Source organism: Oryza brachyantha, chromosome 6 (assembly GCF_000231095.2).
Source record: "Oryza brachyantha chromosome 6, ObraRS2, whole genome shotgun sequence".
Taxonomy (NCBI): domain Eukaryota; kingdom Viridiplantae; phylum Streptophyta; class Magnoliopsida; order Poales; family Poaceae; genus Oryza; species Oryza brachyantha.
In genome coordinates this window covers 5,790,069-5,812,593 of record NC_023168.2, presented here as the reverse complement: position 1 = coordinate 5,812,593, position 22,525 = coordinate 5,790,069, and the positions used below count along the sequence as shown (strand labels likewise).

At 39.9% G+C, this 22,525-nt stretch overlaps 3 protein-coding genes across 4 annotated transcripts; 1 reads left to right on the top strand and 2 right to left on the bottom strand.

Moving 5' to 3' along the window:
* Positions 1-4,547: 4,547 nt before the first annotated feature.
* Positions 4,548-6,855, top strand: LOC102709654 (BTB/POZ and MATH domain-containing protein 1-like). 2 transcript variants are annotated; one of them, XM_006655905.3, is made up of 2 exons: positions 4,548-4,678; positions 5,427-6,855. In XM_006655905.3, exon 2 carries the CDS (start codon positions 5,539-5,541, stop codon positions 6,583-6,585), a length of 1,047 nt encoding a protein of 348 aa, XP_006655968.1. In that variant the 5' UTR covers positions 4,548-4,678; positions 5,427-5,538; the 3' UTR covers positions 6,586-6,855. The 2 variants fall into 2 exon arrangements, with proteins under 2 accessions (XP_006655968.1, XP_015693906.1); XM_015838420.2 differs by having other exon boundaries at positions 5,424-6,855.
* A 778-nt stretch (positions 6,856-7,633) lies between these two features.
* On the bottom strand, positions 7,634-14,092 carry LOC102709374 (MACPF domain-containing protein At1g14780-like). The gene is made up of 8 exons (XM_015838336.1): positions 13,604-14,092; positions 12,847-13,088; positions 11,031-11,232; positions 10,852-10,935; positions 9,821-10,004; positions 9,106-9,275; positions 8,709-8,773; positions 7,634-8,545 (listed from the first exon to the last, which is right to left on the bottom strand). Exons 1-8 carry the CDS (start codon positions 13,880-13,882, stop codon positions 7,891-7,893), a joined length of 1,881 nt encoding a protein of 626 aa, XP_015693822.1. The 5' UTR covers positions 13,883-14,092; the 3' UTR covers positions 7,634-7,890.
* A 3,807-nt stretch (positions 14,093-17,899) lies between these two features.
* Positions 17,900-22,043, bottom strand: LOC102719306 (tRNA threonylcarbamoyladenosine dehydratase). The gene is made up of 11 exons (XM_015838302.2): positions 21,915-22,043; positions 21,742-21,800; positions 21,433-21,526; positions 20,991-21,138; positions 20,399-20,611; positions 19,781-19,915; positions 19,541-19,672; positions 19,238-19,453; positions 19,017-19,141; positions 18,564-18,621; positions 17,900-18,426 (listed from the first exon to the last, which is right to left on the bottom strand). The coding sequence occupies exons 1-11, from the start codon at positions 22,007-22,009 to the stop codon at positions 18,316-18,318; spliced, it is 1,386 nt and encodes a 461-aa protein (XP_015693788.2). The 5' UTR covers positions 22,010-22,043; the 3' UTR covers positions 17,900-18,315.
* Positions 22,044-22,525: the final 482 nt, after the last annotated feature.

Here is a 22,525-nt window from a genome sequence, read left to right as displayed (position 1 = left end):
AATTGCAAACGAATTAGGCCCGTTTAATTCAGCCAAATTGGACCATACGGTCGGCCCATATATGCACCAAACAATTGGCTCATTACCGATCCGTTAACAATGCCCGTCTATAAATTTGGCCCGTCAACTTTTCGTAGCGAATTTGGCCTATCGTGCACAATTTTAGCCCATCAACGATTCGTGAAAATTTTAGCCCATCAGAAAATTCCGCCCATTAATGTTACATCAACAAATTCAGCCCATTAGTGTTTCGTCAACCATATCAATTTGGTCCATTAGCAAATTCAGCTCATTAATTTTTGTCATCATATTCGGCCCATCAGTCAATTTGGTCCGTCAACGTTTTGTCAATAAATTTGACCCATCCACGATTCGTAGAAAGTCTGGCCCATCAACAAATTCGGCCCATTATATTCCGGCAACAAATTTGGCCCATCAACGAACCATCAACAAATCCAGCCCATTTAGATTCATCAACAAATTTGGCCCGTCAACCAATTTAGTCCATTAAAGTTTCGGTGACAAATTTGGCCCATCAACGTTTCTCCATACTTTAAAATTTAGCCCATCCGAATTTTGGCCCATTAATGTTTCATGGACAATTTGGCCCATCAACAATTTCGGCCCGTTAAATCTTTGTCAACATATTTGGCCCATTAAATCTTTGGTAACAAATTTGGCCCATTAAGGATGCATCAACAAATTCGACCCATTAAGCTTCATCAACAATTTGGCCTGTCAACCAATTTAGCCCATTAAATTTCAGCAACAAATTTGGCCCATCAACGTTTTGCCGTACTTTAAAATTCAGGCCGTTAGCAAATTCGGCCTGTTAAATCTTCGGCAACAAATTTGGTCCATCCACGATTCGTAAAATTTTTTGGCCCATCAACAATTTCGGCCCATTAAGATCTTCAACCAATTTGGTCAACCAATTTGGCCCATTAAAGTTTCGGCAACTAATTAGGCCCATCAACATTTCGCCATACTTAAAAATTTGGGCTATTCTGCAAAATTTGGCCCATCAACAAATTCGCCCCGACAAAAATCTGGACCATAATTCCCATTAATGAATTCGGCCCACCACTAAATTAGGACGACTTTATACTCGTTGACAAATTAGGCGCGCAAATAATGAACCAGTTAATTCTCATTGAAAGTTCAACCCAGAATGAATATCGACCATAAATTGTCCTCACATAATTTAACCCACGATTTAATTAGGCTTACTCATATTAATATCTATCATCGAATTATGCCGTGATTAAATTTGGCCCAGCCACTTCACGTTAATAATTTCAATCCAGTGGCGGATTTGGCCTACTGACTTCCCGTCAAATAAGGAAAAAGTTCACCGAAGGTCCCTCAACTTAACAACAAAGCTACCTATACTCCCTTTAACCCTAAAACCAGAAATGTATACTCTTAAACTTACATAAACCATTTAAATAAGATCCCGTGGCAGTATTGACTCTATATTTGACCAGTTTTGCTGATATGGCGCAAGGTAGACCCCACCTATCAGGAGCTTGATTTTATCCTCATTTCCTTTATATTCCTTCTCCCCCGTTGTGTCCTCTCCCTCTTCTTTCTCTCTTCGCAGGGGACGGCGGCGGCTGGAGGCGTTGCGCGCGGGCGGCGGCTGGAGGGTTGCGTGCGAGCGTCGGCGATGGTTAGGGCCGGTAGCCAGCGGCACAAGACGAAGGCCGAGACGCGTTGCACGGCGACTTGGAGCAGGTGCTCGGCACCTAGGCACGCTGCGACATCTGTGCCATCGCCGTTAGCGGCAACGACACAGAGACCTGCTACGACATCAACGACGTCTACGTCGACACCGCCGAGGACGAGCTCTTTCGCCTCACCACCAAGGAAGGACAGCTCAACGTCGAGCGCGAGAAGGTCAAGATCGAGACCCAGCCCTTCTCCCCCGTCGTCAGTTTGAGCAGGACCCGTCCAAAACTCCAGATCCTGGATGCCCTCCTCCCGCTCTACCTCAATAGCCAGATCCTCCCCGTCCTCCAGGAGTCCCTCACCAGCGAGCTCGCCGCCAGGACAAGCGCCATGAGCAGCGCTACTGAGGTCGTTGTCGTTGCTTGTCTATGTCTGTAATTTCTGTGATTAGCAAGCAAAAAAGAAAAAAAATGATCGATCATATCGATGTAATTCTCAATCGCGAGATACATAAGATTTCAATTCAGCATGCCAAATGTACAAGCAGAGTGCTGTGTCTTTGCAATTAATCCCCACTTGCCTTTTCCAGATCACCGCATGCAATTTCTTCGTTTCTTGGCAGAAATGGTGATGCACACATACTGGTGTTGGTACAAGATCTTACATCTGTTTTTTTACATCTCCAAACAATTAACTGTAATCGATTAGACTAGATAAACAAAGTTTCTACGCCCATGACCCTAGCTGCCCGCCCCCCTCCCCCCTGCGAACCGAGGAAGAAGAGAGAGATAGGAGAGTTGGGAGAGAAGAAGAAAGGGAAAGAAAAAAAAATCAAGCGGCTGACAAGTTGGGTCCACCTTATGCCATGTCAGCAAAACCGGTCAAATATAGAGTCAATACTGTCTGAGGATCTTATTTGAACGGTTAAGGTGAGTTTAGGGGTATACATATCTGGTTTTGGGGCTGAGGGACCACAAACAGATTTGATGTTAAGTTGAGGGACCTATGTTGAACTTTTTCCATCAAATAATTCAGCGGAAGGATGGATTTGGCCTTTTTATTGCACGTAAGCCCATAGCACATGTGGCCTACTAATTACCATCGACAAATTCGGCCCATCACTTAATTGTCGTCGGTTTTTTTTTTTCTCACCCACAACAGATTTTGACCCATATGTTTGATCCTTTAACTTGACAGCGAGTTGATTTTCGAACCATAATACCAGATACAATAATAGACCCCTTAATTGTCAGAACCGATGTAGACGAGATCCTTAAGTGATTTAGATGATGGTTTTGGCTGACATGGCATCTGTGTGGCTGGTTTGACTTGAATTTTCGTCCTACTTAGTAGTAAAAACAAAATAGAAAAAATAGAAAATAGAAAAATATGGGGCCCACATACCAGCTAGACAAAATAGACCCATTGACATATGGGTCCCGCTATTTTTAAATTTTATTATTTGATTGACATGTGGACTCACATATTTTGTTTTATCTTTTTAATTGTTAAATTTTGCTTCATGTGCCACGTCAGATGAAAACCGAGTCAAATTAGCCATGTAGGCACCACGTCAGCTAAAACCGCCGTCCAAACTATCTTGGCACTTATTTTGTATTGGCTTTGATAGTTGAGGGATCTGTTATATCTGGTTTTTCGATTGGAGAACGAAAATCTGATTCGTTGACGAGTTAAGGGACCATAAATAAACTTATTTCCCCACATTTAAACTGGATGTGTTTAGCCCAGTTAGTTCTCGCCAGCTAATCAGCCCACGTAGGAATTTGGCTCAGTCCAACGAATTCAGGCACGAAATCCGCATCAACATATTAATTCGGCCTCTATTGCCGATCAAGTAATTCAGATCACAAGTAAATTTATCCCATTTAACAACATCAATTAATTACTAGGTCCCAATTAAGTTCCCGCTGACAACTTCAGCCCACTAGATAATTTGGCCTGCTATGTTCCTAAGGACGAATTCAACATGCAAGTAACTTTTGACCTGTTTATTTCACGTAAGAAAATTCAACCCAAATGTAAATTTGGCCTTACTAACTCCCGCCATCAAATTCGGCCAATAAAACAAGAAGGCCAGTCTAGGCCGCATTCGGCGTTGGGTATAAGTTAACTTATGCCCTGATACGGAAAACGTAGTAATAGATTAGTACATGATTAATTAATTATTAATCATTAAAAAAATATAAAATATATTAATATAAATTTTTAAAACAACGTTTTTTTAGATTTTTTTAATAAAAATACACCGTTTAGCAGTTCGGTAAGCATGCGCATGAAAAATAAGAGAGATAAATTAACTAAGGGTGCCGAACGCGGCCCCAGTCACGCCTACTCACCACTCAGCCCAAAAGCTCACATGTCGAGACATCTTCCCCGACATTGCACCGCCCTCTCTGTGGCACGAATTTTTTTATTCATATATTTTCTAAAAAGATTTATTTTTTAAAAGAATTATAAATCTATACTCCCAATGCTTAATTAGTGGGCAAAAAATATAAAAAACCCACCAGTTAAATGCGAAATCCAACGTGGTAGACAGTGACTAGGGGAGGGCAACGACAGTACAATGAGAAGAAAATATTTGCAGGTGGCCCATTGCCGCCCACAAGTTAGACGTTTTATCCCATGGTAGGGCCACGTGTAAATATGTCAAATAAACATGGAAATTACTTGTTTATTTAATGCATGCAAAGCGAAGCCACAAATCACATGAAATTTTCGCCTCCCGTGCATGACCATGAGATCCGAAAAAAAATGCATGCGGAGATTTTTCCCGCTTCATTTTTTATACATGCATGTGTATTAATTACTAAAATGCAAAAAACAATTTCATGCAGTTTCTTCCCGACAATCGCCGCACCTTCTCCCTCCTCTCTCGCCTCTCCTCCCACCGCCGCCGCCGCTCGCCGTAGTCCGCGGCGAAGCCGCCGGCGAGGCCAGTCACCGCCTTCCTCGATCCTCGCAATCCGCCGCGCGCCGTACGCTGGTACGCACTGTTGTTATTTCCCCCGTCTCGCGGCCGCTCGATCGATACAATAATTGTGCTCGACCAGGAACGAACTCGTCGGAGCGCCGCCGCGGTGTTCTCTGCGAGGAGGTGCTGATGCAAATGGCCCCCCGGTTCCTCATGGTCTAGTCTTAGGTGCAGATTAATTAGTATCTCGTCGCAGTGCAAGGAGGGATTCGGTTATCAGATTCTAGGTTTTGCCGTGCGATTTTTTTTAGATCAACGAAATGATAGGATGAATTGGGATGAGAGGGATTGTTCGATTCTCAACCTCACCAAGATATTGGAATCCGAAAACTTGTATTGGAATGCCAAAATTTTGGTAAAGTTGGATTTTTGGTTTCACGAGTCAACGTTGTGCTCATGTTAAAGCGTGGGGTAGTTTGTTGTATCCGTAGCTTTTGTCCGGATAACTATAATTTGACGCTTTTGAGGCCAGTTTCTGTATAATTTTTTTCTTCCAAAAAATTACATAGATTTTAAGAAAACATGACCTTTTCCCTTACACGAGTACATACATCGGATGGTGTTAGATTGTTACTGTTATTTGGTCATGTTCATGTTCCTTTGTTTTTAGGTTTAATACAGTGTCGTTACATTATAAATTCAACTGTTTCTGTTTATACTTTCGATTTTTCTAAATAGGTTGTTGCTATGTTGTTTATGATGAAGCACTATGTTGTGCTGCAGTCAAGATTTTCTGAAATATAGTCGTCTCCTGCAGCAGGTTATTAGTTTATTAGTGGAAGACAATTTCCTAGCTCATCTTGTAAACCACAGCCTCTCCTCACAAATATTCAAATAGTCTTCGCTCTTGAGTGGACATTGAATCAATCACCATGGAGCCCCCAACAAACATCACCGACACAACATCTGCAGTCCACCTGTTAAAAATAAATGGATATTCAGTAACCAAAGCACTCAGTTGTTCAGAGTACATCTCATCTAGGAGATTGGCTGCAGGTGGATTTGATTGGGAAGTCCTCTACTACCCACGCTACTACGAGCATGGCGTGTACTGGGTAGCACTTAGGCTCATGTTTATGAGCAAGAAATGTAAGCATGAGGTGAAGGCAGCCCTTAAGTGTCAGTTAGTAGATGAGGCACAAATGTACCTGCCATCATCAGGAAGTAAGAGTGTATCCTCTAAGTACACAGGGCAGAGAGATTGTGGGCCAGCACTCCTGCTTGTGAAACAGGATGATTTGCCAGAATCCATTTATTTCAGAGGAGATTCCTTCGTTGTGGAATGCACCATCACTGTGCTAAGAGAGCCACAGGAAGCTGTGGCTAATACTGCCTCTCCAAGTGTTGCCAATCCATGCTGTCACTTGCACCTGCAACTCGGTGAGCTCCTGCTGAGTGAAAAGGGCGCAGATGTCACGTTTGCTGTTGCAGGTGAATCTTTCTTGGCACACAAGATCATCCTCGCAGCTAGGTCCCCTGTGTTCATGGCCGAGTTCTTTGGACCCATGAGGGAGAGCAGCTCACGGTGCGTCGAGATCAAGGACATGGAGGCGCCCGTCTTCAGGGCCATGCTTCGTTTCATCTACACCGGCACATCGCCGGAGCTTGATCAGCAGCAGGACATCACAACGACAATGGCGCAGCATCTGCTTGTTGCTGCAGACAGGTATGGATTGGATCGGCTCAAACTGATCTGCCAAGAGAGGCTCCACAGTGACATCAACGTGGACACTGCCGCGGCGACTTTGGCCTTCGCGGAGCAGCACAGCTGCTCGCAGCTGAAGGACAGGTGCGTCGAGTTCGTCATCTCTTCTCGTGCCAACCTTGATGCTGTCATGGCAACCGAGGGCTATAGGCTTGTCATCGCGAGCTGCCCGTCGGTCCTGGATACTCTTCTCAGGGCAGCGGTTGGGAGATAGAAAGTAGTTTTTGTGTGCTAAATAGCAGATGATTTATGGTTCTCTTATATATGATTGTGATTTATGAATCCCTATTGATGTAATAGAATATGTGTTTAGATCTGTACCCCTCAAGAAAAAAGTGCACAGATTTTAAAGAAGATGTGTTCACCTCTACACGTAGTTTATGTATGAGTAATAGGGGAAAGAAAATGTATATGCTAATCTCACATTTCTAGCATAAATAATACTTGTTACATTTTCCTTAAAGGCATGCTGTATTGGGTTACTCCGTCCAGTTTTCAGTAACTGTCAGCGTTTAGCCCTTGTCTACTGGTTATTGACTTTTACCATTAATTACCCTTAGATAGTTAAGAGTACAAATGTGGAAGTCTTGTTTTAATTTTACGGTTATGGTGAAGATTCAACACACTTTATTAATGTGCCATCTTTTAAGTATTTCTACTTCTTGTTTAAACATGGTGAGTGGTAAAAGTTCGAAGATATATAATTTTATTTGCCAATGTTTTAGGACTACTAGCATATTGCCCGTATGGATGGCTGGTGCCTTCGTTCCTCTCGGCTCCTACTTTTCTCGTATCCTCTATGATACCTTAGTATTCTATGCTCCGCTGCAAGATAGAGATCTACTGTTTGCATTGTAGCTAGATTTTATTAAAGAAAATTAATTATTATTATCTTTATTATATTATTACTATTATTTTTTATATATTATCTGTTAACTATTATGCACGTATGAATGTATATATGTTACTGACATTTGCATCTATTGTTCTCATGATTTTTCCTTTCCAAAAAAAGAAGAAAAAATGGTTAACATGTGAATCCTACAGTTATTTTTTTCTTTTAAAAGATAGATAGTTAGTGGTGGAGTGGGCGGCGGATTCATCGCCACCACTCCTCTTTGCATGATTATAGATATTACCACTAATTTGTAGTATTGGTTAACATTTCGCACGTAAAGTAAACATTTTCTGTGTGTTTCTCCATGGCTGATCCCCGTGTTAAAAATAAAAATTTGAAAAGAACAACAATACGTGAGGCAAGCAATCTGATAATATTAGCATTGCTGAGTGATTATTGCTGGTTGATCTCTTGGCCATTGAGCCAGAGGGATTGAGATCTTTGCCTTCAAAGACATGTTACTTTGTCACTAACATATGAGTTTTATCAGTTAGATTTGTTTACATCACTAAATTTTGCATCCCCCATTAACAAAAAATCCTGGCTCCGCCATTGGTATGCAACTAAATAATCTCTAAGAAGTAAGAAATTCTGTACAGTTCATACACAGTGAGCGCCATGTCAAGAAACTGGAGCAATCAGGGAAAACTTGACGTGCAGAGAGATCTTGCCCTTGTCGACGTCGAGCTTTGCTCCGGTGACCAGCCAGTAGCCGGGGCTGTCCTGCGGCCCCATGGTCACCTGCGACGTCTCGACGAACTTGAGCAGCCGCGGGGTCCCCACCGGCACCGGCGGCCCTCCGGCGAACACGCCGGAGTCGACGTTAAACCGCGTCGCCGCCTGCTGCAGCTGCAGCTGATGTTCTTTCTCCGCAGCCGCCGCCGAGGCGAACGACATGGACAGGAAGCTCCCTTTCCCGGACAGCCTCCCCGTGGCGCCGCCGTGCGCCCATCTGGACTGCACCACGCTGTGCCCCGGCAGCTCGGCGTAGAGGAGCCTGAGGTGGAGGACGCTGGTGGAGTCGTGCGCACTGACGTGCAGCTGCGCGCCGGACACGACGTAAGCCGCCGGCCGGTGGCCGCCGCCGGCGTCGCGCCACCGTGGATCGTACTTCACCGGCACGGTGCAGACGTGGGCGAACATCCTCCGCTGGACCGGCTCGTAGTACCGCTCGTCGGCGATCGCCTCCGACCCTCGCCACTCCGGCGGCCGGCCTGACGACTGTCCGTCGATGAACGTTGGCGTTGTTGCCAGGTGTTGCAGGTGGATGCCTAACCTGATCATGCATGAATTTGACACATAAAATTATTAACAATATAAAAATCATTTCAATATTCAAAAACAAAACAATCTAAATTTTGTTGTATATATAATGTGTTTTTTTAATCAGCGACTTGACAGATTTTGTTAGGAGAAAGTGGAGGAGATTGGGATCAAACCGGTTGATCTTCTTGCCTTCCAGGTGCAATCTCATCCCAGTGACTGGTAATTTTGGAACAATCACCTGCATTTTCGTTTTGCATTAAGTGAGCATTTCGGTTGGATTGCAAATAGAGCTGAGCAATTAATGAGAGGAGCGGTGAATGGATTCAAGTCACTTTAGGTTTATTCAATGTCAAACATCTCCAAATTTAACTAAATTTATAGAAAATATAGCAATTTTTTAACAAAAAAATAAATATATTATGAAAGTATATCTAATTGTGGATTTAATTAAATTAACTTAGTATCGTAGATGTTGCTATAATTTTAACATAAATTTGGTCAAATTTGGATGTTTGATTTAGAAAAAAATAAAGTGATTTATAATACGAAGCGAATAGATTAGTTTCTAACCTGGCTTGAGTTGACATGGAGCTTGGAGCCCACAAGGCTGAAGTGTAAAGCATGGTTAGCACCTTGTCGGTTCGAACACAGCCCGAGAGGCAGGTCACTGAGCACCGGGGCCCACAATCTGTGGTGCTGGAAGTCCAGGAAGTACCTCAGCTCTGCTACTGGAGGTTTGTCTGTTAAGGAAGGGTGGCAAATTAGGATGGTTTTAACTGCATCTGTAGCATGAACTAGTTTACAATGGTGAGAAAAAGAAGTTTGTATTGCTTGTGTCATTATGTAAAAAAATTGTCTAGATAAAAGTATACATTTAGGAGTAATATTCTCTGTAAGTATGCATGTATGCTCATGGGAGCAAGCAGTAACTTGATTGGGTTTGACTCTAGTCTCTAGCTACGAAATAGGGTCCAAATTTTTGAGCAGAAATTATACTCGAAAGGTTGTGAATGCAGTATTCCCTCTGGTCTTCAATATTTATCATAGGACAAACAATTTTAGACAAAAGATAGCTCATTTGATTATCAAAAAAAAAATCATGCATAAGTGACTGAAGTAGTATGCATGCTGTCATTGTTAGTACCTCACTAACATGTAGCGTACACATGAGTCAATAACACATGGGTTAAAATATTATATCTTTAATTTAGTAAATTATAATGATAACTTTACGATTTTTTTTATTTTCCAAGAGTGCATAGCTGAAATGTGTGAGAGCTGTTACATCTGAGATAGAGGTTGATGGCATGAGAAAGGAAGCTGACGCCAGCCACCCCCTTGAGAAGGGACGTGATGGGCACAAGCTTGAAGTTGATCGCGTCCGGCTTTGCCGGCACCGTCGGCAGCCACTCCGAGTGGTTGCTCGACGCCGTGTCTCCTCCCCTCTTGGAGTAGATCACCGTCACACCCTGGCACCAGTCAAAAATTAATTCAGCACAGATCCTTGCATGATTCCCTAAATGATAGTACTCCCTCCATATTTTTTTATATAACGCCGTTGACTTTTAGATCCACGTTTGACTATTCATCTTATTTAAAAAAATTATATAATTATTAATTATTTTGTTATAATATGATTTATTATTATATAAACTTTAAGTATGCATTATCATTTTGCATATTTAGATATAAATTTTGAATAAGACGAATGGTTAAACGTAATCCTAAAAGTCAACGGTATCATACATAAAAATATGGAGGGAGTACATCATTAGCATTAGCAGTGACCTACAACTTTGAGTAAGGGTGTAAGTGGGCCGGCCCGCCAACCCGCTTATAGGCCAATTAAGCGGGTAATCCGACGGGCTATCCACTTAATTGACCTATAAGCGGGTTGGCGGGCTTGCCCACTTACACCCCTAACTTTGAGCAGCAAAGGTCTATAATTAACATAATTCTTGTCGTGTTGACATGAGTATATATGAAAAGTTTGACTATTAATAACATATGTAGTTTGAAAATACTATAACAACATGTATATATGAGTTATGAATAGTACTTCAATAAAAGTAAATATTTGTTTAGTTTTTTATATTTTAATAGAAAATTACAAGAATTATCAATCTGGAGCGAGAGCGAGTATCAATAACTACAAAGTAAACAACATGTAAACACACTTTCATGTATGAATCTAGTGATAATGCATGCATAACACTAACCATAAATGATTGTTAATTTAACTATTAGGCGAAGATTGCAAATGTTGATTTTTCTAAATTCATAGATGCCTTATATTTTGAGAGAAGGAAGGAATACCTCTTTGCATGACACCGGGGCAGTCATTGCTTCAAGCTTTTGCTGTGTCATTTGGGCATCAAACACATTGAAAGCCTCAGGGACCTATTGATCACGGATGCTTCAGGTCATTAATTAATTTCTATGAAAGTTTTAGCTTAGAGTAACCTGTTGCAAAAGAAATGATTTTTTTAATCTACCTTGACCTTGTGATCTCTGGACTTGCAGTGTGAAGGAGGTAGAGTGCAAGTGCCAGTGAAGAGCTGGTCACCAAGCCTGTCCAAGTGCTCCTTGATCACAGACGGTGACAACGGCGACGACTTGTCCTGCTTCACATACACCACATCCTGGCCGCCCATGCTCAATCCAACGACGATGTGCGTCCCATACTTCTTGATGAAACTGCTCACCAATTCACACAGAGTGAGATTAATCCAATAATATTCAGAATGGATAATTACTAGTAACCATCGAAGAAATATGGATGACCAACTTCTAGTATGGATGACCAACTTCATGGCATAAACGATAAATTAACTGCTATAAAATTAAAAATCCATTAAGAAAATATGGATGACCAACTTCTACATTAAATTTTTTTATAAAAATATGCACCGCTTAACCATCGAAGAAAATTGCTAGTAAAATCAATGAGTAATCTGGGAAAGAAAACAGACTGAATGGCTCAACGGTGGCATGTTCAGACAGTTCAGACTATTAATAATGTTCAGCATGTATATTTCATTTGTAGACTTCATAAAAAAATCAAACTTTTTTTTAACTTGGAAAGAGACAGGATCTAGTTTCTTGCATCACTGGTATAATACAATGAATTTGTTTTGTGCTCAACGCCTCAACATCTAGAGCAAGTCCAAAGTCCCGCAGCAACCCTTTTCCTATGCTCTCCACTGTTTACAACCGTCAATTCTCTGTCTTATTCTCAGCCTTTTATTGACCTTTGTGTATGCGTCTCATATGATTAAACGGTGTGTTTACATAAAAGGTTACTATACATAAGTTTATTATCTCATTATTCTAAAGTAAATTTATAGCTTTATAATAATTAATTTCATTGTTTATACATTAAATAGCTGTAAAAATCAAATGTTCTTTAATCTTTCATCCTTCATCGATAAAAGAATATTTTATCTAATTTTGTATAACTATTTAATAGTATGTATGATAAATTAACTACTATAAAGTTTGAAAATCTATTGTAGAAAAGTAAGATGATAAACTTTTTTGTAAAAATATTTTTGCAAAAATGTACTGTTTATCAGTTAGAGAAACGTTTGTGTAAAAGCCAAATGAAAAACTAAAAATAATATATAGAGAAGGAATAATTTTACAGTCCATGAGAAAATACCAGGGATACTAAAATTACCAGAATTACCAGGAGGTACTAAAATTTTGGTACCTATTAGTAATCACTTCAGGTCCGTAAAATTGCTCGTAGAGAAGAATACAACCGTCGTGGTTACAATTTTCTTATCGTGTGTGTGGAAAAAAACACATTTTGTACCATGCATAAATGCAAATTTTCCACACCATATGGCACTAGTGTAATTATGAGTAATTATGAACTCGTGGAAGAAAGGAACGAGTTGTCCTTAGCATGTACGGCTTTGAACAACTTCGAGTACGAAGGACGAAAATACATTATTCCATTATCCTAAAAAAAATCACAAATTGCTAACAGCGTGTTCATACTATCTTATTTGACATTGCTCTTCGTCTTTAAACATATGTTAGCTTGTGTAAGCATAGCACTCGAAAAGAAATAACCTTACTCACTCAGTTTTCTTCGTATAACGTTGTTAACTTTTAAATCTATATTTAACTATTCGTTTTATTTAAATATTTTTTTTACAAATGTACAATATTTAAAAGTATTTTAAAGTTTATTTAGTAATAATTACATAGTATTTTAAAATAAGATGAATGATAAAAAGTCAATAGGACCGAATAGAAAACCGGAGAGAGTATCTGTTTCATCCAAGTTAGTATGTATAGTACCTCGCTATGGCTGATGGGTCCCACGCCGCCGGCACGTCGGCGACGACGTGGCCGGCGAGGGCGAGCGGCCGGCAGTCGAGGCGGAGGTCGAGGAGGGAGATGAAGTAGCCGTCGAGCGCCAGGCACTTGGTGTTGTCGGCGTCGCCGGCCCAGGAGTCGCTGGCCAGGTCGAAGCACGCGTTGAAGAGACCCGACGGGATCTTCCCCGGCAGCGAGCTCCGGTGGTTGAACAGCTCCGACATCTGCAGATACAAATGTTTGTGTGGTCAAATTTGGAAGAAATTCAATGGCTTCCTTGGTTGAACAATTCTTTTAGATTTTTTTATTATGTTTTCGCATGACGATTTCTTCAGTGTTCGACAGGCTGGCTTGATAAAAATTAGGCTCAGTTTTCGCCATGATGCTCTGAATATTGATTATTTTTGGAAGAAGTTTTGACTTGGATCAGAATTCAAAGACTAACAATGTGGTGACCAAAATAGCTTAGAGAGTTAGAGATTAGATGAAATTACAGATCATGGAGTACTTAGAGATTGTTTTCCATTTGTTCATTTTCTTCGGTTATGTTCAAGATTTGACAAAAAAGAGGTAAATGAAAACGCCACGATCGTTTTTTTTGTTTATTGTTTGGACAACGTTTCATTGTCAGCAGCTGGGATGTAAACTTAGCTCAATTTCACTTGTAATTTGATCTGTAGTACGCCCTTCATTACGAACACAGACAAAACCAAGTGAAATTGCAACCAAATCAACCAACCTTGTTGAACTCGAGCACGTCGGACTTGAACCTGATACGGTCGCCCTTGCCGCACTTCACGTCGGCGGGCACGTCGACGGCGACGGCGACGCCCGGCAGGACGACGGCCGCCGCCTTCTCGCCGCTCCTGGCGACAAGACAGCCTCCTTCGTCCTTGCAGTGCTTCAGCCTCAGGTCGCCCGCCATGTCGACCCCTCTGCCGAGGCACGTCACCGCCCTCTCCACCGCCGCCGCCACGCCGCCGCCGGAGACGGCCATCTCCTCCCTGCTCCTCGCCATGTCGTCTTCTTGAGATGGATGCTGTGAATTGCGATGTGTATATATGTATGCTACTGCTACTCTATGCACATGCCAAGAACTTGTCTCATCAAGAATTCAAGATGTCAAAGCATGTGGTCAAAACCTATTTCTCTCTTCTCTTACAGTTTTGTCTGAGAATCTATCAAACAAGCACAGGTTGGTGCTTGGAATTTGGGAGGATCAGTAGCACCAAATTAATGCATAATTAAATTGACACTTATGTGGGGCTTCAAATTTATAGGGATTAGCTAGGAAGTTATTGAGGGAAAGGGACAAGAGATGGTGGCTGTGGGAACAAGAAGAGGGGATAGCATAAGTTGACTGACTTCACTTTTCTTTTCTTTTCTTTGGCCTCTCCTTGAATTGACTCCACTTTCTGGAATTAATTTTTGGGGGCCAATTTTTACCCCTTCTTGCTGGGCACCGCCAAAGCATACAACTCCTCATAACCTTTGTGATTCCCCGCACATTTCTGTTGATAATGGAAAAACGTGATCCTAACCCCCAGTGGTACGACGGTATTCGCTAATTTTCCACAAATTTTGATCAAATTTGACTCGAATTTGCTGTTCCAAATTCGAATTACTTGACAACCATTCGGTTTCCTTCGGAAATGTAAACACTAATTACACCTTGTGTGTTTGCTGTATATCTTGATGTTTTCTCAAGTGTGGAATTTGCAACCTGACAACCCCTTTGCATTCTCTTAATGGAAATTTCTGTTATCTATAAGATATTATAAGATATTTTGGTATTCTCTAAATTTATGTGTATACTGATAGATCTTTCTAACAATCAAAACATGTTATAGCCTTAAATGGAGGGAGTACCAAACTACATGTATGAATGGGTACTACTAGCTAAACTGATATACCACTTCCGTGTGTACAAATACCTGCTATTTAGACTTTGGTTAGTAGTATATTTTTATATTTTTCAGTTAGGACAAATGAAAGTCGTATGGTTAGATATTTTTATCTGTTGCAGTATAATTTTCAAATTTGTTTAGAAGCTCTTTTTCTGTGTATACACATGTATTCCTCTATGATCTATGATTATAATATATTCTTTTGCAACACAGAGTGCAAACATACGCGTTCATAGTGCACAGACACTCGATCCAATAAACACACACGCACACCATGCCCCTATAAGCACTTAATACATTTGGTGTACACATTATATAAAAAACATCACATATACGACTGGCCCATCCTTTCATTTTTTGGAGGAAAAGATGAAATCATGTTTTAAATAATTTGTTGATAACATTTATATACATATCCATAACAACTTAAAAACAAAAGCTGTAAAATTTAAAAAAAATCATAAAATCAAGTTTAAAATTAAGTTCTAAAAATTTAAATTTTAAATTATAAGCAGTTGCTAGTGTGAAACGATGCAAGCCCGATAATCATATAAAGCTTTCTAGTAGTTTGGTAGTGAAAGTATTTTCCTACCGAGCTAATTATTACTGTTGGCCATAACACTTTTTTTTGCATGAATCGTAATTACTCTCTTTATATTAATAGATATGACATTTATTTTTCATCATATGTTTAATCATTCGTTTTATTAAAAAAATAAAATTCAATTAAAATACTAAAGAGAGAGTATTTTTCATCATCAACGTCTCTATTTCTCGTCGTCCTCTAATGACCAACCCATCACAACTCATGAAGATACCTACCAGAAACCAAATATACCACACGGTGTATTGCGCCGTTATATAACACCTACTGAGATTTTGAAAAAGGATATCCACGACTGAATACTGCACCAATGTCCTTTTCAGTTGGGACTTTGGGATAAAAACAATCTGAACTGATTCTCTGTCGGTGGAATCACATCTACCAATTCAACTATTCAGCGGTATAGCTAGAATTACACAGCCATGAAAAGAATTGAAATACTAAAATTTATGTATGCCTAGAATTTATGGGTTGAGAATCTTCGCGACCATTTTTAACGGGTGGTTGGTTGGCTTTTTAAGAAAAAAGTCAAATGTCATATTTATAAATATTTATGAATAAAATTTTTATATATGTATTTTTAGATATCTAAAACTCAAGACTGAAAAATAAACTTTAATAAAAGATCTTAAAATCATTTAAATTTTAAGATTAAAAATTTAAAATTTAGGATATAAGCATGTATAAAAACGAAAAGATAAATGCATCGGTTCTCTGCAGTCCCAGAAGAAATCTCTCTGGTCCAAAGCGCCTGTCGGTGAGACGGTGACGACACTGAGGCACATTGATCGTAAGTTGTAACCTTTGAATTCTTCTTGTATACAGTGGAATTTATAGCGGCAGAAACAAAGGGCGTATGCCGTACCATGGCTCACAGTGCTTCCTCTGATAATAAATTTCTTTCTATAGATTCTTTTTTATTCTTTTTAAATGCAAAACAAATATGCATCATACCACATCTGCAAAATGCGTAACACATGATCAAAGAGATTGAGCATCGTTCTTTACTGGACGTTTGGATGAATATTTCACCAGCTTCCGTTAGCATGCTTTTCAAGGGCTCTCATTGTTTCGCTAAAATTAATCATAAGCAAAATAACTTATTAAAAATTTAAAACTAACTTATGGGTAAAACTTTCATATAAATGTTCTCATTGATCTGAGAGCAAATACATAAACCACAACGAAAATTCGAAATTAACTCCAAATTTAAGTTTTAAAATTTAAAATTTAGCCTATAAACATAAGAGAAGGAATAGAGCATAAAATGTTAAATGGTGTGTTTCTACATATAAATATAATTTTCTTTAAAAAATCAAATAAAATTATTTTTTAAATTTACAATAGCTAATAATTAATTATCATATGCTAATGAGTAATGACTCACCTCATCTCTCGTACAGTGAAAAATCCCACCCAAACCCCATTAAACAAAGGCGCCTAAGAGCATATGTATCGTGCATGTGTAACTATAGGTAGTAATAAAATTTAAATCATCATGAATAAAACAGTATACAAAAGATGCTCTACTTTTATGTTCTTATAGAATATAAGGTCCTTTTGGCACAACTCCTACTATAAATTATTGCCCAATAAAGTGATTTGTGCTTAAAAAAAACTTTCAGATCATACATAAGAGAAAGAAAAATACACTACAAGGATATAAGGATAGAGTCACGTTTATCTTGTTCCTCAACTCCGCTCTAAGGATTGATAGAGCTCAACTTAACGGGGCAATAGTGATTATAGCCTTGTAGGCCTCATTTCTTAAGATTAAAAATATACTCCTATCTCCTACCTCTAGAAGAATTTTTTTTCGACTTAAAAAGACCTGGCTGCAGAAATTCTTAGAGTTTACTTTTGAACATTATTATATAAATGCATTAAACGGTTCTTAGTCCACGTATCACTAACGCAGAAAAATCACCAAGCTCTTCCGTGTGAAAAGTAGTTTTCTTTTTGGGTGATATGACAAAATGAGGGCACCTGATCACACATGCAAGGACCAGAACGATTCCTCTGCTAAACCTAGAATACCCCATCTTGGATTCTTGGGAGCAGAACAGGTCAAGAACCAACATTCTACCGGTTAAGACAAGAACAAGTGTCCACACTTTACCTGTGGCCACGCCTTTCTGAGACTGGAACATCAGGTGCCAACCACATTATAACTTTACGAGGCCCATGACTTGGTCTTGGAAAAAAAATCTGCAGAGCGAAAGGTATTGTTGGAATTGGACTTGCCTTACCTGAATTCTTGTTCCTCTTAAGCTAGCAGCCTCGTCATTTTGCTTTACTTATAAACCAAAATTTAAATTCTTAACCTTACATTTAGAGTTGATGTTGGGTTCTTTTATCGTGGTTTATTTTTAGACTTTAGGTTTATATCACTAAGAATACATACATAAAATTTAAATTTATAAGTTATTTTTGTTCGCAAATTTGTTCGTTTGGTTTTGTTCTTGAAAAAAACGAACGAGGACTCCCTAGGGTTTTGTCGTCACAAACCACAACTCACATGACATCAGGATTAATATGCGCATCATCTTTTTCCCTGTTTGAAACAAGGAAACAGATGATATTCGTCTCGGCTTGAATATGTTTCAGTTCCACCGAATACAGCTGAGACAATATTTGTCCGCTAAATTGGGTTAAATCCCGACAAACACTGCCCATCAGATTACAACACAAAATACTTGATCTTGCTGATTCCAGAAGATTCTTTGCAGAAAACAAAATTGTTACCAAGTTCCATCTTTGACAGCATGTAGATAATGAATTGGCAGCTGAAAATGCACTTGCGCAATCTTCCACTGGCTTCCGAATCAGCAGTATCAAAAATTGGGTTCTTCAAAAACCAAATCTAATTGCTTCGTTCATGAACAAACCATTGTTATCACCGTATAGAAGCTGGAGCATCCAATGATCTATGAGACCCACTCATAAAGCAAATTCTGCTTCAGCTCGTTTCAGAACATGTGAAACCATGGTGTAAAATTCAGGTTCTTCTTCCTTTACTCGGTCAAGAGTGGTCGATTCATGTGCATCAGCCTGCAGAGGGGAAATAATAGGTAAACCTATGAATACATGATACCTGATTTTTGCCTCTCACAAATGCATGTAAACTAAATTTGAATTCAAAATTCCGTTATCAGGTGTCTCAGTCACAAGTGCACATGCATTGTTACCTCGTTGAACTTGAGAAGTATTAAGTTTGACACACCAGCAGGCTTTGATTTATCCCACCTAATAAAATGAACCAAACAAAGAACAACAGCAGTTACTAGATATGCCAACAAAAATGTTATTGGAACTTGCTCCCATAAAAAAAAGGAAGACTAAGATGACGACAGTATAATATAGGTGTCATGGTATGGTATGTGACATATTGACATTTGTTACAATACTTCTCTTAAATATACATTAACTAAAATTTGTAAGAGGGTAGCAAACCAAGATCAGCTTACAGTTCATCTCATGAAATATAAAAACAGGATCATAGTGCAGTTGAGTTATATGCAAGTGAATTTCTATTACCCCATACAAAAGCATGTTCTTAGCATGTCAGATATGTATAGAACATAGATACCACAGCAACCAATATAACTTACTACTATCTGTAATGTCATGAGAAAACATACCGAACAAGCATTAGTTCATTAACAGATCTCCACATCTTACGGCCAATGTCCTTCAGATTTTGGTCTCTAGCACTTCGACCACGCCACAGCTCTTTGACAATGTACATTACCTCTTCAGCATCAACCTTTAAAATATAAAAATAATGTTTAAGATATCAGAATATGAGGCGAAGCAACTTAATTTTCAACAAGAATGTTTAAGATAGCAAGAAATACTGTACCAGAACTTGTTCAGCAGACCCATATATCAGCTCCTCATGCTCAAGAAGACGATGGTGCAGAATACGGTAATGGTCCAAATCCAAGTTAACAACTGGTTCAGTTTGAAAATCCAATTTGGCAAGCTGAGTAACCACATACGATGCCATAACTTGACCGAATATTGCAGGGATAGTTCCCAGCACTGGGATAATGCGCACCCTGAATCCTGGCACGATCTACAGAATGATACATACTATATTGTGAACTCATCTTCCCCACACTAATAAAATAGTAAACAATGTTATTCTTCCTAAACAACTGACCTGGTAATCCGATGGAGTTTCTTCTTCTTTTGAAGCTTGAAAAGGAAGTAGTTTTGCCTTGGGCTTCTCCAATGAAAATACTACTGGTATTCCACCTTCAATTCCATGGTCTTTCTTCAGCCGATACCGCACCTACAGCATATCAACAAAACTTGCAGTAAATTATATATAGTACAGAACATTCACATAACAGCTTCAAAAGGGATGAACAATCAATTCTTTGAAAGGAAGCAAACTTACAGCCCTAGAAAGGGGATCATTGCTTGATTCTCTCAAATCTGCAACACGAATTCTGGTTGGGTCTGCTCGAGCCCCAGCCCCCATTGCTGAAAGCACCCTTAAACCTCTGCGTACACAAGCCGCGAGGAGTGCAACCTATTTAAGCACCAGGATATCCTAATGATTACCACAAGTCAAAATATTGAACGGTTGACAGCTCATGATAATGCACATAAAATAATTCCAATTCAGTTAACTGGCATGGATAATTGGATATTGGATAGAAGACAAGAATTTAGTCATCTACTAACAACCAATGTTTAAATTGACAGGATAAGACAATTTTGTGTTGTTTAATCATGATAATTTGGTTCAGGAAAAATGTAAAGTTCTGTGCATAATTTGGTTCTAACAAAGTATTCATAAATTTGCAGCAACAATTTCAATCATACACTCATCAAAATGAAATCATATGGTGTTTCATCAAGTAATAATGATTATAACAATCAACTAAAAGATACAAGTATGAATGTTTACGCACATGCTTCATCCACTCCTAAGCAGATGCACATCTCAAATCATGTAAACCTTAAAAAGAGAAAACGACAATGTCTGAAATGAACCTCAGTACTGTGTTACCTTCGTATCAATGTTATCTATACAATCAAGAACAAAGTCTGGCTTTCCAGACAGAATTTCCTCCTCACATGATGGATCATACAACTGCACTTTTGCTTCGATTTGGCACTCTGGATATATCATTGAAAAATGCTTCTTGAGGCACAATGCTTTTGGTGTTCCCACGTCATCTCTTGTTGCCACAGCATGTCGATTCAGTGAAGATAATGAGACCTTTCAACATATTATGAGTTCCTTGTTAATGCCCACCTATTACATGCAAGATGTTATTTACAGAAATGCATCGTTCCATTTTATATTGCCACAAGGATTACATGGTATGAATATCATGAATTGTTATGGTGAAATAATTACCATCTATCTGTAATGGTCTAACTAGGACAAGGCAAAGATAGGCAGGCTCCATTTTCAGGGCGGCGGACGGTGCCACGTGGCCCAATCGTTGCGCGAGAAAACGGCCACCGTTCGTATATAAAGATGGATATTGCTTTCTTTTTATAAAAAATGATATGATGACTAGTTACCTTTATCTATCTCCTAAGTTATGAACAAGATACAAACCAACACCAATTTAACAACTGTGAAAATATACCTGATCAAAATCCACGAGGAGCAATTTGCCAACCCCAGATCTAAGAAGCATTGAAGCAGCATGGCTGCCAACCCCTCCAAGACCAATTACTACAACAAAAGATTCCGTCACTTTCTTCTGAGATTCCAAGCCAAAAAATTGTATATTCCTATAAAGCAAAAGGAAAAATGAGTTCATAATCACAAGCCCAAAGCATCAAGCAATCTCTGCAGCATGTTAGAGTACTCGGATAATTAGAATTTGGAAAAGCCGGTTAGTGTATAAGTGTAAGAAGTTCTGAATCTACCAGGTGAATAGTAAGATGTTGATTGTGTACTATGAGAGCATATATTGTGGTATGAATTCATTTATATCCTATTTTGCCAAATACAACAGATTGACATTTGCCGAAAAAAAAGAGAGATTTGGCTCCACAAACAGGCAGATTAATAACAATGCAAACCTTGTAAGCTGTTCAGAGACTACTTCATCATCAAGAAGATCCGAACTACCAACAGCGCACGCTGCGCACGGACGAATACTGGATCCAGTACCACCTGTTCCAAAATAACATATCATGACAGTAGCACCTAAAATACCATATCATGACAGTAGCACTTGACAGAATCCAGTTCAGCGATAGAAGAAAAAGTAACAGATCAACGAAACAACAACAATTGCTATCTGCTGACAGGAACGCTCCATGGCCGTATCACCAAAATAGCACGCGCTGGCGGCTGAACTAGTCCAAAGCACACTCTAATTGACGTACCACAGGCAACGCCATTCGATTCCAGCAGGCTGCGCACGTACCCCTCTCTCCGCTTGGATCTGCATCACAAAAGCAGCATTAGGCGAATTTGAGGTGCGTGGCCGTGCGACCTAGCCGCCCCCAACCTGGGGTGTGAGTGTCACCGACAGGGCAAAGGGTCCTCGGCCGGTAACCTCGAGACGATGCTCATGACGGCGGCAGTGGAGAGCGCCCCAACCGCGGCACCGGCGCCGGCGGCGAGGAGCCACTGCTTCGCCTTCTCCCCCATCTCCGCCCCACCACCTTCGTGCGACTTCGACAATAGCCGCCGGCGGCGGCGGCCCGCTCACGTTTCCTTGCCTCTAGAAGGCGGAGCTCCGTGGGCCGTGGCCGTCGGAGATGGGCCGGCGAGGAGCAAAACACATTGAGGCCCATATAGTCGTATGGGCTGGAACTGATGCCCATCCTCACGAGGACTTAGTGAGCCTATTCGGCCCGGCCCGTTTTAACGATGGAAGCCCATTTGCTAGTTTGGATACCAAAAGTTGGGCCCTAATGTCCAGGCATTACGGGTCGGGTTTGGGGGCTGATTTTAACCTGTGTTGGGCTCAATTCAGCTCATAATGCTGATCTGTCTGTCTAAATTAGGCTTCAGTAAGGAGCATGCTTGTCGCGAAAATTACGTGTAGGCTTGTCTTGAAAAAGAAACACTTAGCAGTTTGTTAGATTTTTTCTATGGGCAAGATTAATTTATATAAAAATTTTGCAGTTGTAAAAAAATGGTATTTAAGTACTAAGTACTTTC

What these genes read in the sequence shown, in the direction of transcription:
- LOC102709654 (XM_006655905.3), top strand. Translation starts at nt 5,539, where the DNA reads ATGGAGCCCCCAACAAACATCACCGACACAACATCTGCAGTCCACCTG.
- LOC102709374 (XM_015838336.1), bottom strand. Translation starts at nt 13,882, where the DNA reads ATGGCGAGGAGCAGGGAGGAGATGGCCGTCTCCGGCGGCGGCGTGGCG. An exon ending in CCCCGGTGTCATGCAAAGAG is followed by an intron (nt 10,005 to 10,851) that starts GTATTCCTTCCT and finishes GACTGGTGCCAG; the next exon opens with GGTGTGACGGTGATCTACTC. An exon ending in TCCATGTCAACTCAAGCCAG is followed by an intron (nt 8,774 to 9,105) that starts GTTAGAAACTAA and finishes ACGAAAATGCAG; the next exon opens with GTGATTGTTCCAAAATTACC.
- LOC102719306 (XM_015838302.2), bottom strand. Translation starts at nt 22,009, where the DNA reads ATGGGGGAGAAGGCGAAGCAGTGGCTCCTCGCCGCCGGCGCCGGTGCC. An exon ending in TAGATAACATTGATACGAAG is followed by an intron (nt 19,916 to 20,398) that starts GTAACACAGTAC and finishes GTGCTTAAATAG; the next exon opens with GTTGCACTCCTCGCGGCTTG. An exon ending in AATGAACTAATGCTTGTTCG is followed by an intron (nt 18,622 to 19,016) that starts GTATGTTTTCTC and finishes TCATTTTATTAG; the next exon opens with GTGGGATAAATCAAAGCCTG.